We start from the raw sequence: 17,429 nt of genomic DNA on the forward strand, positions 1-17,429 counted from the left end.
CCTGCACCCAGCCTTCCTACCGAAGGTGGTCTCGGCGTTTCATATGGACCAGGACATCTTCCTACCTGTCCTGTGTCCTAAGCCCTATTCCTCCAATGAGGAACAATGCCTACACATGCTCGATGTGCGTAGGGCGCTGGCCTTTTACTTAGATCAAACAAGGCCATTCCGAAAATCCCCTCAGCTTTTCATTGCTACGCCCGAGCGCATGAGAGGGCAACTGGTTTCCACCCAGCGGATTTCCCAGTGCATATGCATGTGTTATGACCTGGCTGGGGTTCCCCCACCTCCTATTGTTAAGGCGCATTCGACTAGAGCCCAGGCCTCGACAGCGGCCTATGTTGCTCATGTCCCTATTCAGGACATCTGCAGGGCTGCTACGTGGTCCTCTGTCCATACTTTTGCATCGCACTATGCAATCGTCTCCCAAGCAAGGGACGACGACGGGTTTGGCAGGGCGGTGCTCTGCCCGGGTAACCCTTAACCTTTATCATTTAGAACTCCTACCCACCTCCGTCAGGTATAGCTTGGAGTCACCTACTGTGGAATACCCAGGAGCAATCACTCAAAGAAGAAAGGACAGTTACCTGTTCCGTAACTGGCGTTCTTCGAGATGTGTTGCTCCTGTCTATTCCACATCCCACCCTCCTACCCCTCTGTCGGAGTTGTCTGGCAAGAAGGAACTGAGGGTGGGGGGAGCACGCAGCCCCCTTTATAGCGCAATATGTCAGTGCCACTTCAGGGGTCGCAGCGGTGCTCCCCCACTACAGATGCTGCTAAGGGAAAAACTTCCGGCACCGGTGCACATGGCGAGCACGCGCACCTACTGTGGAATAGACAGGAGCAACACATCTCGAAGAACGCCAGTTACGGAACAGGTAACTGTCCTTTATTCACTTACCTGCCCTCATGGTGCCCCACAAGCTGGTAATAAAGAGCCAGGCAAACTTGATAATTGGCCATTCAACAGTCTACTGAGCCAGAAGCCCAGGCATTCTGCCCAAAGATCCATTTCAAGCTATTCCTGTCAATGGTCCTGAGAAAGAATCTAAAGGATTGGTGTTGGCTCAGGTTGTCATATTGGTGCCAGTGAAGATAATGGTGCTGAAGGTAGGCATGTGTGGACAGAGGTATTGGTGTCTATGCTGGGGCAGATGGAATATCCTGGGGAAGGAACTGGTCTGTTCATAGATTAATCTATGAAGGCTTTTACTGAAGCTAAGGACACAGGAGAAGCTAGAGTGGATGCTGTATTATGGTCTTTCTATGATGCCTGAGCTGAGGAGAGAAAATAGTATTCTGAGATAAAGTCCTTGGATCCTTCAAGACCATCTCGGATGATGTGGAAGGGGCTCAGGATTATATCAGATTAGCACTGAAGAGCTAAGTGTGGGGGCATCATCAAAAGGCAGCTGGCAAAACGGCCACTCGACTCACCAGGCACTGTACTCAGATGGTGTCCTCAGAATTTGTAATGGTGCAGTGTTCAGGTTCATCCATGCTGAGATGTCCAGTGTATGAGATGTGTGGCAAAGAAGTGACAACTGCCATTTGAGAGGCACCATACCACTCTTATATTGATCTTTTATTTATTGCCCCTTGTGGGGAGCTGACCTTCCTTTTTCTCTTTCCAGAGGGTACTCTGATGGGTCCTGTGGAGCAGTTATCAGTGCTGGAGGACAGGACCAGTACAGGACTCAGAGCTGGTGCAGATAACAGTGGTGCTGGTTGAAGAGATAATAACAGACACCCGAATCTGCACCAGAGCTTTTGGAGCCTTGTGAAACAGTGCTGTGCTATCACGGGGGCAAAGAGGCGTTGGCTGATTCACTCCATGAGTGGTACTGATAAACTCCCATTCCCATCTTTGGCGGAAGGGTGTGCTGAAGCCAAAGTAGCAGGGTGTATCTGCCACCCCACAGGGGAGGATTCAGCCCTGAGGCTGCACATGACCTGTGTGCATTTTAAGGCCAGATGAGCCTGGGACCTCAAGTCTCTCTCCCTGCTCACCTGAGGAGTAAGGGTGCAGCAGAGGAGCTGAGTAGGCTTCACCCAAACAGCATCAGCTGTGGGTATCAGATACCAACATAATCATGGGTTTGTCTACACTGCAGCTGGGAGCAAGCTTCCCACCTCAGCTTGATAGACTTGTACTAACCGGCTTGAGCTAGCAGTATGGACATTGAAGCATGGGCTCTCAAGCATTCTCATGCAATGACATCACTGCTAGTTGTAGCATACTAGCTCAAGCCCTGCACCCATGAGTCTGTCTACCTGGTCTAGGTGATTCACTCCCAGCTGCAGCAGTCTCATGGGAAGGGGCTCAGGCCTCAACACAGTCACAGTAGAGGACTGTGGGTGCTTGCAGGGCAAGAAAATGGACTATTTAACATAATAGTGCCCCCTCTCCCAGCATCTTGCCCAAAGCAGTGCTATTGCTTGACCGCAGGGGGTGTTAATCCCACAAGCACATACACTGAGATGGTTTGAAAAAAAAAAAAAAAAAAAAAAAAAAAACACCACCAATGGGGGCATAAATGCCATCCCTTCCCTGTTGCAAACCTACATAGGGAATTTGAATGAAGCACTACTGCCTAGGCAGAGCCTTGGGACTAGAGTCACAAACAGAGCTAGCCACCTAACTCCCCGCTTTAGACTTAACTGCCTTTCACAGCTCCCCCCACCCACCCACACAGCTGTGGGTACAGATGAAGCCACCTCAATCCTGATGCTCTCCCAGAGCGAATGGCCTCACTCACACCTCAACCCAAATGGGAGCCTCAAGGTAGCTATTCAGCCCCCTATCTCTGCAGTGGCATCTGAGCACCAGGAGGCATTCAGAGAACATGCCTAAATGGTGGTAGCTTGGGCCAAGCAGGTTGGGAATTTGGGGAGGCTGTCTGCCCCAGAACACCCAATAGCCTACTGCTTAGGGAAAGCACCTGGGATATGGAGGACCTAGGTTTGAAATCCCCTTTCTAATTGATTTAGCCTACCTACTGAGAAAAAACAGTGCAAAAGCAGCGCCTAACTCTCTTTGAGGGGCAAGGCTTAGGTCCCTCTCTTTCCCTCAGTATTTCTTAACTAACTAGGTTGGTTTGCTGGCTTCTGTAGTCGATGGGAGTTAGGCCCCTAAATGCCTTTGAGGCTCTTTGCCTCAATGACTTGGCCAAAGTCAGACAGGAAATCCATACCAGAGCAGGGAACCTGACTCCCTTCCCACTGCGTATCTCTTTCCTGTCAGACTGATTCCTAGAATGACAATGGCATGCATCTGCTTCTCTTCAGGAAGGGAGGTAGTTTTTTCTTCCACGAGCAGCAACAACTCGATTGAGTCTGAACAGCTATTGCATTTTAGTAACGAGTGGGAGTTCTATACATTCTCCTTCAACAGTCCCTAAGATCAGCATCAAGCCTTTGTTGATCAATTGACTTTTTGGGGGGAGCAAGTTCACTGCAACAGTGATGACTTGCAGCTTGCAAACAACCTGAAATAACATTAGTTATGATTGGGGAGGCCTGAGAAACTTAAACCTCCCATCACTGAAGTCAATTACACCCACACAGACATCCCCTAGTCTCAAACAGATCACAAGGGAGTTGCCTTCTGATTTTACCAGAGTCTTACTTGAAAGCTTTCCTTCCCACCATTTTCCAGAAAACAAGTTTAGTTTGCAAGACCAGTAGGTTCTTGACAGGAAGAGTGCACAATTAGCTGTATATACTGGATCAATCACATAAATGACCCAACCCCATATAGGCAAAGACTTCTTTTGTACTGGAATTGGTTTAGGAGCAGCTCACCCTCTAAAAACTTTAGCTTAGATTAAGGTTCAGGAAGCAACGGTCAACCCTATGCTCAAACAGTTGATGCCCGGGTGTAGGAGCACAAAGCAGGACAAATTTGTGCCAATCATTGGCCTATGGCATCATCTGGCCCCATTTCATTAGTAAATATGGGAAGTGGGGCCCCATCCCTCATAGATTTATAGATTCTAGGACTGGAAGGGACCTCGAGAGGTCATCGAGTCCAGTCCCCTGCCCGCATGGCAGGACCAAATACTGTCTAGACCATCCCTGATAGACATTTATCTAACCTACTCTTAAATATCTCCAGAGATGGAGATTCCACAACCTCCCTAGGCAATTTATTCCAGTGTTTAACCACCCTGACAGTTAGGAACTTTTTCCTAATGTCCAACCTAGACCTCCCTTGCTGCAGTTTAAGCCCATTGCTTCTTGTTCTATCCTTAGAGGCTAAGGTGAACAAGTTTTCTCCCTCCTCCTTATGACACCCTTTTAGATACCTGAAAACTGCTATCATGTCCCCTCTCAGTCTTCTCTTTTCCAAACTAAACAAACCCAATTCTTTCAGTCTTCCTTCATACGTCATGTTCTCAAGACCTTTAATCATTCTTGTTGCTCTTCTCTGGACCCTTTCCAATTTCTCCACATCTTTCTTCAAATGCGGTGCCCAGAACTGGACACAATACTCCAGCTGAGGCCTAACCAGAGCAGAGTAGAGCGGAAGAATGACTTCTCGTGTCTTGCTCACAACACACCTGTTAATACATCCCAGAATCATGTTTGCTTTTTTTGCAACAGCATCACACTGTTGACTCATATTTAGCTTATGGTCCACTATAACCCCTAACCCACTATAACTCATGCAAGTATGGAAAACAGTTCAGCATGCATTAAACCTCCATTTCAAATTCTGAGAAGGATGTAATGTTTGTAGTTGCATAGATTTTCTGTTAAAAATGCACAATCGTGAAATCTAGGCATTTTAAAATTAGAAGTAATTTCACTAATTACACTTTCTGCTGAATGCCTTTTATTTATTTCTAAATGTTTTGCCCCTATTGCTGTCAGACCCTCAAAGAAACAGGGCAAACTAACTGCATAAAGGGGAAAGAGTGAAATTGACACCACACACACGACAAATACAGGAAGCTCTTTACGTTTGTTCTGTAAATATTCAACTTATACCAATTAGCTGTTATTTGCAACAGTAGGTAATGTGTATGTTTAAGTACAGTGTCCCTTTAAGTCTAAAAAGCTCTGGGGCTGTTTCAAACCAAGACTGCTACTAGCCAAAACCATTTACAGGAAAGGAAAACCATTTCTATGCTAACCCATTGGAGCTGCTGTTGAAGAACTACCAATAGGAAACCATCTCCTCAAAGAAGGAATGCTTCCATTGTTCAGATGCCAACCAGGAATAACATTTTGCACAAAGTATCAATTTTAATTTAATTAGGATATACTTCCTGGTTAACATTTATCCTTAAGCTCAGTTTGCTTGAACAGTCATTAATCAACAATGTTACTCTGCATTTTAAAATGTTCATCCTACATCTTAAAAAAAATATCCACAAAGTTTTGCAATCTTATTTGGTTATTCCTGAACTTTATTTTGAAACATGGTTAAGGATACAGAATTTAAGAATATTTGAGAGTTACAATTTGTAAAGTAAGAATAGTAAAAAGTTGAGCATAACAATCGATATTTATATACTTTACCATTTAAAGCGCTTCTTTAAGGTTTAATGCCAATATTAGCTAAACTTGGTTTTCAATTGGCTTTTTTTTGCCAACAAGATTACTTGAACAAAAAGTACACTACCACTAAAATAGTCAATCTTCTAAATATACTGTTCTAAATATATGGTTACAAAGAGAAGGCAATAAAAATACTTATTTGTCCGAAAAGGAACATACAAAGAGCAGCAATATGTTCTAAATCATGGATAACTGATACTATCACGTGCAGAAGAAACATGTATTAGTTTCCTTTAGTTGCAATGGCTTATAATCATAGAAACAGTAGTAAACTAGAGTAGCATGATCCTACAGAAAAAGAGATCAGCAGAACTTTGTTGAAAATTTCACATTTGTAAAATCAGCATTAGACTACAAATAAGTCTTACAGTTGTATGAATAAACAAGATAACATGTTGAACTGTAACATTCCCAGCCATTATATATAATGTAAATGTTCAATGCAGCATATCTCCTCTTGGCCTCAAGGAAGGCTCATGTGCAGAATCCAGAAGTTGCTGAGCAGAATAGCCCAAGATTAGCCGAGTTCTCATTACAGATGCATATACAATACAATGGCTTTAAATTTAGACTTCAGGGATTGTATGGTCCATCAGACTTTTCATGATGCCAGAAGCCATTCTGGGGGAGGTGGAAAAAACAAGTCTCCTTTACTAAGTTTAAAAAAAAAACCCAAACCCTTACTTTGTTATTAAAAATAATGCAAAGAAAGCAAAACTAGAGAATACATGACACAGTTTTAAATCAAAGCGTTTTGTCTTACTAGAACAGAACATTGCAGCAAATGATATAGAAAACTAGCAGGCAACTGTGCTGTTGGCATTTTATTCTACCTTGTATGTTACCAAAGAAAATAGAATATTCTAATATACCTTGTATATGGGTGCAGAACTGGGAGGTGTATTCTGTCGGATGTCTACTATAGAGACACTGCTAAGTGTAACAGATAAGGATAACTTTTTTTTACATCCTCAACATTGAAAGCAATACGTTTTTGTCATACTGCAACCAGAACAGGTGCTCAGGTAGTGGCAGTGGCTTAGATCACTAATGAAGAAGATGGCAAGAATGTCACACTTTTACATAGAGAATAGTGGAGTCTAGTCCAGCTTAACAGAACACTTGTCAGCTGAAACAGCTCAAAAAAATTAGATTAGGGATCTTGGATAGGGAGTTTCCTACTGGAGTTGGGTTCTTGGTGCATAGCTGAAATCATATATACTCAAATACTTAACAGAAGCTGGACTAGTTTTAGTGCATCACCATGGTCTAACACAGCGGTGGGCAAACTTTTTGGCCCGAAGGCCATATCTGGGTATAGAAATTGTATGGTGGGCCATGAATGCTCACAAAATTGGGGTCAGGGTGTGGGAGGGGGTGAGGGCTCTGGCTGGGTGTGCAGGCTCTAGGATGGGGCTGGGGATGAAGTGTTTGGGGTGTAGAAGGGGGCTCCGGGCTGGGACCGAGGGGGATCAGGGCTGGGGCAAGGGGTTGGGGCATGGAGGGGTGGCTCAGGGGTGCAGGCTCCAAGCCGCGCTTACCTCAAGTGGCTCCCGGAGGCGGCAGCAGCAGCAGCAGGATGGCCCCCCTCCGGCTCCTACACGGAGGCACAGCCAGGCAGCTCTGCTGCGCACTGCCCTGTCCACAGGCTCCACCCTTGTAGCTCGCATTGGCCATGGTCGCGACCAATGGGAGCGGCGCATTGGTCGGGGGCAGTGTGCGGAGTGGAGCTCCCTGGCTGCCCCTATGCGTAGGAGCCGGAGGGGGGACATGCCGCTGCTTCTGGGGGCCACGCAGACAAGCCCCAGACCCCGCTCCCCAGCAGGAGCTCGAGGGCCAGATTAAAATGGCTGGTGGGCTGGATGTGGCCCACGGGCTGTAGTTTGCCCACCCCTGGTCTAACAGGCAAGTTACTATGCAACAGGATTCACACCCCTCTAGTGCACACTGCCTCACTGTGTAGGCAAGCCCTTTCTATTTATTGGACAATCCTGTTAATACACGCCAGAATGATGTTAGCCTTTTTCACAACTGCACCATATTGTTAGCTCATATTCAACTTGTGATCCACTATAAATCCCAAATCCTCTTCTGCTGACTACTGCCTAGCTAGTTATTTCCTATTTTGTAGATGCACATTTGATTTTTCCTTCCTAAGTGTAGTACTTTGCACTTATCTTTATTGAATTTCATCTTGTTGATTTCAGGCCAAAATTTTACAATTTGTTGAGGTCATTTTGAATTCTAAACCTGTCCTCCAAATTGCTTGCAATCCTTCCCAGTTTGGTGTCATAGGCAAACTCTCCACTCCATTATCCAAGTAACTAATGAAAACATTGACTAGTACTGGACCTAGGACTGACACGGGTCGGATTCCCAAACTAATACATCTCCCAAACTGACAGCAAACCCCTGATAAATATTTGAGATTTCAAATACATTGCTATATTCAAAAATCCATTACAACTCTGAAATATTATTTGGCTAAATTTCAAAGAGGGCTGTTACTTTGAAAAACGTTAATGAAGCAGAAAGTTACATATTACAGATTTTTTGTATATGAGATGTATGAGATCTTTTAGTCTGACTGGGTTAACAGGATTAAAGGCAATGATTTCCCAGTCCCAAAAGACTCCATTTCAGGTTTACAATTGTTTGAAGTAAAAGGTATTTCTCTAATCAGCTACTCTAACATTACACATGAACTCTGCCTGAGTCACAGCAGGACTGAAATGAAATACAAATACTGTTCTACAATAATCTGAGATCTAGTCTAAACTGTGGGAATTTTTTTGTTATACACTTCCCCCATAAAGCTATTTCAGTGCCCTAATTCCTTGCCACTAACTTCTTCTGTAACAGTTTACTCTGTTTTGTTTGCAGAAAACAAGTGTTCAAACTTTTGTCTTAAAAGGATACCATGGTCATACCCCACAAATTGAGATTTAATATCTTTTTAGTGAACTGAAACATTACAGCAAAGCCCTTAGTGTAAATGCATTTCCACAGCATGCCTGATGCCAGATTTGGCATTTTCTTGACTCAAACACATAAAATGCATTTGTGTTTGAGAGTTAAAATTTACCCTAGATCCAAAGGAGTAATCGTCCATTGGAATATTATTTCCACAACACTTAAGAAGCAGATTTGTGCAACTAATTAGCTATTTTTAAAAAATGATTCAAAGTTTTCTTGCTTACCTCTTAATTATGTGTTCAAAGATATATGAAGGCATGATAGTAATTGTCACAACATTCCCAGCTGTTGCCAATATATCTGCAATTTGGGAGTCCTGTTAATGAAATACAAATGAACAAAACCTCATGATCTGAATCCGTGAAATCCTTCCGCATCTGCCTAGCAGCTACGAACTATAAACAGGGCACAAAGAACCGTTTCAAAATGTCTGCAAGGAAGCACTAAGGGAAGATATCCAATGCAGACTAGGACCAAACAATAGCTTTTACCATTATTAAAAGATCCCTGGTCTTGGAACACAAGGGTCAGCATGTACCCTGACACAAGAAGGAAACCCTGGACTGGAAGCCATAAGTTTGCAGGGCAATCACTGCCAATGTTGATACTGGCAAGTGAACATCTAGCAAGCTGTACCTCATGTCTCCAGATGGAGCAGGAGAATAAATACCATGCACACAATTCTTAGCGAAGCTATACTAAGGCAGAGAGTTTAAGAAAGTTGATGACAAAAACCTAAGGATAAAACTAGTTAAGAGCCTAACTCTATTTATAGCCATTTCTACCTGCTAAGACACACAGTAAACTGGAATAATCAGATAGAAGACCCTCTGATATTGAGATGTTAAAATTTTGTTGAACACTCTTGATTACATTGACTGGTAAAAAGTCACATCACTAAGTGTTCAGAATGACTCTCTCATACCATACTTGAGATCTTCTAAAAGCACCACTCCCCTCTCAGAAGAGTACGAAGATAGGACTATTGTTACGCTGAATTTGTTTTTGTAAAACACATTACTTTACCTTCAGTCCAATTACGTTCTGGCCATTTATTTCACACATGTTGTGCTCTGTAAGAAGTCCATTTCTAGCAGCAGAACTGTCTTTTACTATTGAGGTTACTTTTCCATTTTTGAATATGAAACCAACATGACCTGTGCTGTCCTTATGCATAGTAAGAGTTCGTTCAAAAGGCCTGTAAGAAATATGTTCACAACATATTATTGTACTATATTCAGTAAGTATTCAACATATACTGAACAATTCCACAAGAGATTAGAGTTACTACTAAAAACCTGCAGAGCTGTTAGTGCATCCCATAATATATTATAACATTTACAATATCTTTGACCTACAAGTATTCCTTTTGTCTGAAATGTCTGTTCTCAATATTGGTACTATCCACCTTGCTAGCTAAAATATTTATAAAAATTATACAGATTAAGATCAATACATTCACAGAATTCAGTTTTGATTATTCAATTGTATGAGTAATTGCCATTTCAGTTTCAAGTTATGATTCTAATACAAAATGCAAAAAAAAAAAAAAAAAGTTCACTTCAGTATTGAAAGAGACTATGGTATTTTAGGTGACTAATGTACTCTACACACCCTTACATTCAACTAGATGCTGAAACATCTTGATATAACCAGCTACTTCACTTAATTTAAGCTTATTTTTCCACTCAAGCTATAATCATTGTTCATTGGCTTTTTACCGATAGTCCCCTATGCCACAGGAAATACGTAAGTTTCCCACCCTCTTTAACATATATACATTTACATTTTAAATTACATGTTCTTGTAGAATGGATTGGTCTGCAAGTGTTACAAGGTAACTAAAATAGCATTGGCACATATCATCGATTAGATCACTGGTCTCCTTTCTGAAGGCCTAATACTCGCCCACATACAAACTTGCACTGGTGTGTTTTTAAACCAGTTTAAGTTAACAAGTGCAAATGTGTATGCAGACACTTATTTCAGTTTAACTAACAGTGTAAAAAACACACCGCTAATTAAAATGGCACAAGTTTGTATTGCTAAAGACAAAGTTAAAGGAGAACTTCAAAGCTTTCAATATGAAAATTAAGATTCCAGATCAATACCAAAATACTGTATGCGTTTATATGTAAAGACATATTTTAAGGCAAAAATCTTGGAAATAATTGAATATCAGTGGCTCTGCCATGAATAGCTCAGAACTTTGAACTCAGGACTAGACAGATAGTAAATGAAATTGTCTTAAGATACTTGTATACTTTTTTCTATTCAAAAGAGGCCTAGACCAAAGTAGCAAAAACCTAAGCAGAATTGCATTGGCAGAGTTTGCGAGAAACTTTGCATAATACCTGCCTATGACAGAGTTAGCCCTTGCCAACAGTCTTAATTTAACAGATTTACTCATGAAATATTAGACATGAAAAGGAAGCTTCTGAACTACTTAGACTGTAAGCTCTTTGGGGCAGGGATAGTCATTGTTATGCATGTTTGGTGCTTAAACACAGAAGAATCCCATGCCTGGACTAGGGGCCCACTGTGCTACTGCAATACAAATAAATAATAATGAACAATCACTTTCCATTTTTACTTGATAGTTTTACCTGTCACGAATGATCATCGAAATTCTCTCCCCTGAAGCCTGCTTGAGAACTTTATGGGATTTCTCAGAGCTCCATCCTGCACAATTTTCACCATTAATTTGCAGAACTTGGTCCCCAAACCTCAGACCAGCTAAAGATGCTGGAGAGTTGGCTTGTACTAACTGGACAAATATACCCTAAATGGAGTGATAGAAATTTATCATTATTCTTGAATATTAACAGTCAGAAAAAGTTCCCAGTGCCTATTTTATACATTACATAAAGTATACATAAACAGCAAGCAGAAGATGGGTTGAACAACTGCAACTTTTAAAAATACAGATACACTGCAGGAGATGAATAGGCAATTTTTTTTAATACATACAAAGGTGACCTACAAAAGCTAAAAAGCTTATTAATCCTTTTCTGATACAATGAAGGCCTGAAATCTTGTTTTTCATTTTTAAAAATGAAGTATTACCACCACAGAACTATCAGGAAGAGATAGATAGAACTGCAGGATCTCTTGGCATCTCAAAGCAGGTTTATTGTGAGCTTTAAAGACTTACATTAAGTGGTGAAGGACGGTGACTCTTTAGCAATGGATTTTACGTATCTCAAATGCTAGTCTGAGATAAACAGGTGTTAACACAGTTGACTGAAAACCCCTTCCTCTTTCAACTACTCAGCTTTGATTCCTGCGAGCTTGTTTTAGTAGTGCTTCAGGTCATCATGGACCCTGTCTACAGTTAGAAAGGAAAACTAGCAATACTGGGAGCCCTAATGTAGATAGGGTTGTGTCTGCAATTATGGTTATCAACACCATGCTATTAGACTTGCTCCCACTTCACTTTCATGAAAGGGTGCTGAATGCTAAACCCCACCTGTGCTGGGGCACACAAAGATGCTAACACCTGTTCAGTTGACAATAGTGGGATGTTTCCGAAATGCAGACAAAGCCTTAGAGACTTCAAGGTAGACCACACCAGAATTTCTAGTTTAAAAAAAGCCATAAGATAATTAAACTTTTGATACCTTGGACACAAGCCCAGTTTCTCCTGATTTTGCAGGTCACTTTTTAAGAATGCGACAAGTTAACATGTCTGTTTCACAGTTGGGAATAGTCAGAGGCCACAATAAGGAGAGACTGGCTGCAGAGAAGTTAAAATGATTTCTTTGCACCTTTGGTCACCACAAAGGAGAGTAACAAAAGCAAACTTTGGCGTTACTCTTTGTAGATAGTGTAGGCCAAATCAGAGCTTCACTTTACCTAATGTTCCCCATCAGTAGTATATTGTCCTAATCTAAAGGTGATGCAGGCACTCTTACTAGTGGTTAATAGCACAATGAGAAATTAAACTACAATGTGTTACCCATTGAAAGTTTAGGAATAAAGCCTAAAGCTACTGAGCTAGTGACCAAAATGCCATTTAACAAGTACAATAGCAGATAACTGAAAGGTGTCCAATATCTGTGTGACACTGCACCCCGTATTCTTCATAGTGATATTATTATTATCTGATTATAGCATAGTTACGATGCATTTTGTACAAGATGGGTCATGTGAGGTGTCATTGGAAAAGTTATGATTTGCTGAATATGATTTGTATGCATGTATCATTTTTGTATCTAAAATTAGGAACATTGACTACGTATCTGTATTTCTGTCGTGCTTACTTTGGGTGAGACCCACAACTAGCCTTTCAAATACAACAATGAAGAAGCCAGACGGGGGCTGATGGCTTATCAGCAAAGACAATGGACTGTGAAATAGATTAACCTTCCTGTGGGCATTTTGGCCAGCCTGTAAGCAATGGCTGTTATAACACTGCAAGGGCATGCGACCAGAGCACATGTCTCTGGACTCCATCTTGGATGTCAGTATTTTTCCACAAACCAGTCTGGGAACCAAGTTTTGAAACAAAGGGTTCCCCGCCATATGCTAAAACTATATAAGGTAGAGGAGTGACATCATCAGTGGTTCTTTGCTCCCCACACAAGACAACTCCTGGAAACACCTGAGCAACAAAGACTGAATTGGGGGAAGTGCTGGATCCAGGCTAAAGGGATTTCTAGCCTGTATATGAAACTGGGCATGCCAAGTTGCAAAGCAAGTGTCGACTCTGCAGCCCGCTTGTATCATCTGTAAGGGTGAGATACTGTTAATTCAAATCCTATCTTTCTGGTATGTTAAGCTTAGTTTGCATTTTTGTTTATTTACTAGGTAATCTGCTTTGATCTGTTTGCGATCACTTATAACAACTTAAAATCTATCTTTTGTAGTTAATAAATGTATTTCATGCTTTAATCTAAACCAGTGAGTTTGGAGTGAAGTGCATGGGAATCTTAGCTCAGAGGGGCTGTTGCATTTCCTCTCCACATTGCGGGAGGAGGTGAACTGGATAATAAATTCATACTGGGTTGGGGTTTGTACCAGGGCAGGACAGTACAGCTCTGGGGTCCTAGGCTGGGAAAATGGTGGTTATTTTGGCTGTAGCCTCTCTCTTGTTGGTTCACATGCAGTGGCTGGTCAGAGAACTGCAGCTGGGAGTGGTTCTACCTGTGTGAATGCTGGTGGAAGTGTAAGACCGGGAGCATGTCTGCAGCTTGTCACAGCAGCACAGTGTGAGAGGGAGCCCAGGCTGGTGGGGCTCAGTTGTACCCCAGGGGGAGGGAAACCTGTCACAATCTGTACTTACTATATAAAGAGGTGCTATGTGTAAACTTGGGTACTAAATGTACAAGTAGTACATAATGCCAGTTGCTTCTATACATTATATAACAGTAAATCATTATGTAGTACTTAAGTTTAGATCTCTAATCTATTAGTATATTTTGAAAGCGTTAACAGAAGACAAAACAGCAGCCATAGATAAAAAGATACTAGAAACGTTATATACTTGGTAGAAGTTTACCCCATTTTGTATTAAACACAAATACATGCCTTTGCATCAGCAACTTCACACTCCCATACAATTTAATTTTGATTACAACAGGATTCAGTTACTGATCTACAGAACCAAGTTTCCATATACTTACATTGTCTATAGATTTAAGACGAAGTCCAATTTTTCCATCCTGATCTTTACACACAATTATTTCACGGATGCCTTGTTTAATCTCTGCTCTGCGAATTCCAACATCATTTCCAGTTACTGGAGCCACCATATAATTCACACTGGAGGGTCTTGTTACCAGCTGCTGATGATTAAAAACCACATAATATCAAACTACTTAGAACAGCAGCTTGTGTACAAGCTGAACAAGACATGTCAGTCAAAATGAAATCACATTTTCACACAAATAAATGAAATTTTAAGATGTCTTACTTCGTTATTTTGGGGATAATAAAATTGTTAAAGTTTAGTAAAAATGTCTTTATACAAAGTTCTTACTGAAAGGTAAACTCTAGAGATGGAATGACTTAGCATCTAAAGATCATTAATCCATCACTGGTTAACTATGGTAATGACCAGAAGTATAATTCACTAAATAGAATATGTGGAGTCCTATTTTTAAGAGCAAGTTATTTTGTTAATAAATATCCTGTCTCTGTGTTTTCTAAAAACCAGGTTTACTTGAATGGTACCTACCCCCTGAGATTGTGTATCTGCAACCAGTGGCAAGTTTTTCTGTACCTCTTCTTCATTAAGACTCAGACCCATGTACTCAGAAAGTTCTGGGTATAGTCTGGGATAGAGGCCTAGTGAAAGAAAAAAAATGCAAAGTAAATGATTCACTATTTAGAATATAGAAAATGTTTATTCACTAAAATACTAAATATTTACTGATTTACTAGAAGGACACTGTAGATTATGTTCCTATATGTTACTTGTCTGTTCCAGTACTTTACCTCACGGTCAAGTGAATCAATAGCAACAAACTTTGCCTCTGAAAGCACATGCAATATCATCCATTAGAACAGTACTACTATTTTGTCACCCATCTTAAGATACTTGGCTACTTCCACATTTTACATAAGACACTCTCCATTGTTCAGGTAATTTTTAGCCTTTTTTTTTTTTTTTAATCCCAGTAGAATCTATTTCACACCATTTTTAGTTTCCAGTGATTCATGAAAACAAGGGTGAAGGGATTTGACATCACAGACATGAGGTGAGAAACCACTTAAAAGCTCTGGAAATCTCTGAGCAGAAGGCATGCACTTGTGTCTCCCCAGGCCTGTGCGGAAGTGGTGGGAGGGGGGACCATTTCCCTTTCACCCCATTCCCAGGACTATATGAGGGACTCTGCATTGGGAGGGACCCAATCTGGATGGGCATGCACATGTTGCAAGGGAGCAAAGTATCAGATCAATAGTTCTCTCAGAGACTCAGGGACGCCATACAGACTATCCTTGCTTTTTGAAGATCCCCAGGTACCTGTGGAGTTTTGGAAGGCAAGAGGCCATAGCCATATCCTGTCAACAGGGGAAAGAAGACTAAGCCTAAAGGAATTCCCTCCCAGTATACCTCTTTCCACAGGTTTTACCAGAAGCATGTCCAGTGTGACCCTCAGTTATTTCAACTTTCTGGGGTGGTTGTACTGAATATGAGTAAGCAAAGGTTAGAAAAGCATAAACTATTCATTCTCTTCAATACCTATTTGTTTTATCACTTAAATTAGTTGATGCATAAATTAAGATTGAAAAGGATGATCTGTCCTGAACAATAGTAATCACATTTTAACTAACTGTGTTGTCAATTTCCCTAGGGCAACAAGGTATTTTAATTACTTAAAATATTTTAAGTATAAATTCAGTATTTTAAATTACTGATGAGACTATTAAGTACCCAGATACACAGTGTGTAGTACCAGCAAGTTAATGGCACTATGAAAATCTTCTGAATTTCCTATCTTGCAAGTTCAAAATGCTGAGTGTTACACAAAGGATTTTGCATTTAAAGCTACTGTGAATTTGCTTTTCATTGTACAATGTTTTAAGTGTTTCACTGTACTTAGTGATTAATATATTTCTGCTTTCAATAGTATCAGCTGACAGTAAACACATCTTGATAGTTTGCTCTAACACAATTCACTTCTGACAGCTATATGAAACCGAGGCACACAATCCACTTTATAAGACGGTGTTTGGCTAAATCTTTCATGGGAATAAAAGCCTTCAGAAGGGCCAGAAAGCTATTAGTTGCAAGTCAGTTTCTGTGGAATAGTAACATCAAGGGAGCAGAATGTGCTTTCCCACAGAGCAAACAGGTATTATTACATCATGGCAAAAACTGGAAGAAGTTATTGCTTTATTACAACAAGAAGAGTGTCAGTTTTGTTGATAGGAAGTGGTATAAAAATATTTTAATATTGTGTTGTTGGTCACTGAAAATTTCAGGAAAGCCATGAAGATGGTTTTTTAAATCAAAAAGAACGGTTCCAAGACATTTAACACTTAATAGTTTAAAGCCATAAAACTGTACTCAACTATGATGGAGAAAGCGCCAATTTTTTAAAGAATAGTTCTGCTCAATAGCAGTGCAGTTGGGTGACCAAAAAAAAAAGGGCAATTAATTATGGTGGAGCAGCGGCACCTCTATAAGGTTGCTCCACAATATCTGTTTAAAGGTTACCTTTCCTAAATCCTCTAAAATTGACATGTTTAGTCAGATCTCTTTGAAATTTGGTATGCCTTGGGAGGGTGTAGAGCAGGACTGGTGACCCAAATGGAGTCATTTGAGCCCACGGTGCAGAAATATAAGTCCGCCCGCAAAAAACAGCAATATTTAAAAAAGTTTCTAGGTGGGTGTTTTTTGCCCAGAGCTAAAGAACTATTGACAGAAGGCGGGTCAAAATAATCTCAATCTGTCAAATCTTATCCAAGATAGTGCATGGCACCCATGAAATCTCTGGGGGAAGACCCAAACTGAGAAAAGTAGTAAGAAAAAGCACCAATACAGAAAAAGTGCTAGATTTCCATTACTGCCATTCATAAGCTTTGAAGCTCCACTCTTGCAAGTGCTCTCAAATTGAAACAGTTAACCGGACTGCTCTGAAATTTGGTGTGCCTCATGGTGGCGCGGGATAGCATTAGGTGATACAAACTTGGGGTCACCTGACCAAGGGATTCCTGCATTACAGCCCCCCCAAAATTGTTTCCTTTTGTTGCCCTATACTGTTAAAGTGAGAGGTGCTAAGGATGGGATGAATCAACAGAGCTCTGGATGGCTGTGAATTCAACCTTCAGTTAACAAAACTAAAGATAAGTTAATCACAAACCCTCCACCTAAGACAAAAGAAGTTATGGATGAGTGGCTGGAGGTTGTTATAATCTGAGAGTCACGGATGGCAATTTTA

The 17,429-nt window shown here is 41.0% G+C and overlaps 1 protein-coding gene across 2 annotated transcripts in view; it reads right to left on the reverse strand.

Annotated features, from left to right (window-relative positions):
- Nucleotides 1–5,391: 5,391 nt before the first annotated feature.
- SDCBP (syndecan binding protein) overlaps nt 5,392–17,429 on the reverse strand; it is a 29,226-nt gene continuing 17,188 nt past the window's right edge. The window contains exons 4-9 of one of the 2 annotated variants that reach the window (XM_065398221.1): nt 14,720–14,829; nt 14,166–14,324; nt 11,148–11,323; nt 9,568–9,739; nt 8,766–8,857; nt 5,392–6,186 (exon numbers count right to left, since the gene is read on the reverse strand). In XM_065398221.1, coding sequence (XP_065254293.1) covers nt 6,132–6,186; nt 8,766–8,857; nt 9,568–9,739; nt 11,148–11,323; nt 14,166–14,324; nt 14,720–14,829 — 764 coding nt within the window. In that variant the 3' untranslated portion in view covers nt 5,392–6,131. Of the gene's footprint in view, nt 6,187–8,765; nt 8,858–9,567; nt 9,740–11,147; nt 11,324–14,165; nt 14,328–14,719; nt 14,830–17,429 lie in introns of both variants that reach the window. The other variant, XM_065398220.1, reaches the window with a different exon arrangement.

Source organism: Emys orbicularis, chromosome 2 (genome assembly GCF_028017835.1).
Source record: "Emys orbicularis isolate rEmyOrb1 chromosome 2, rEmyOrb1.hap1, whole genome shotgun sequence".
NCBI lineage: Eukaryota > Metazoa > Chordata > Testudines > Emydidae > Emys > Emys orbicularis.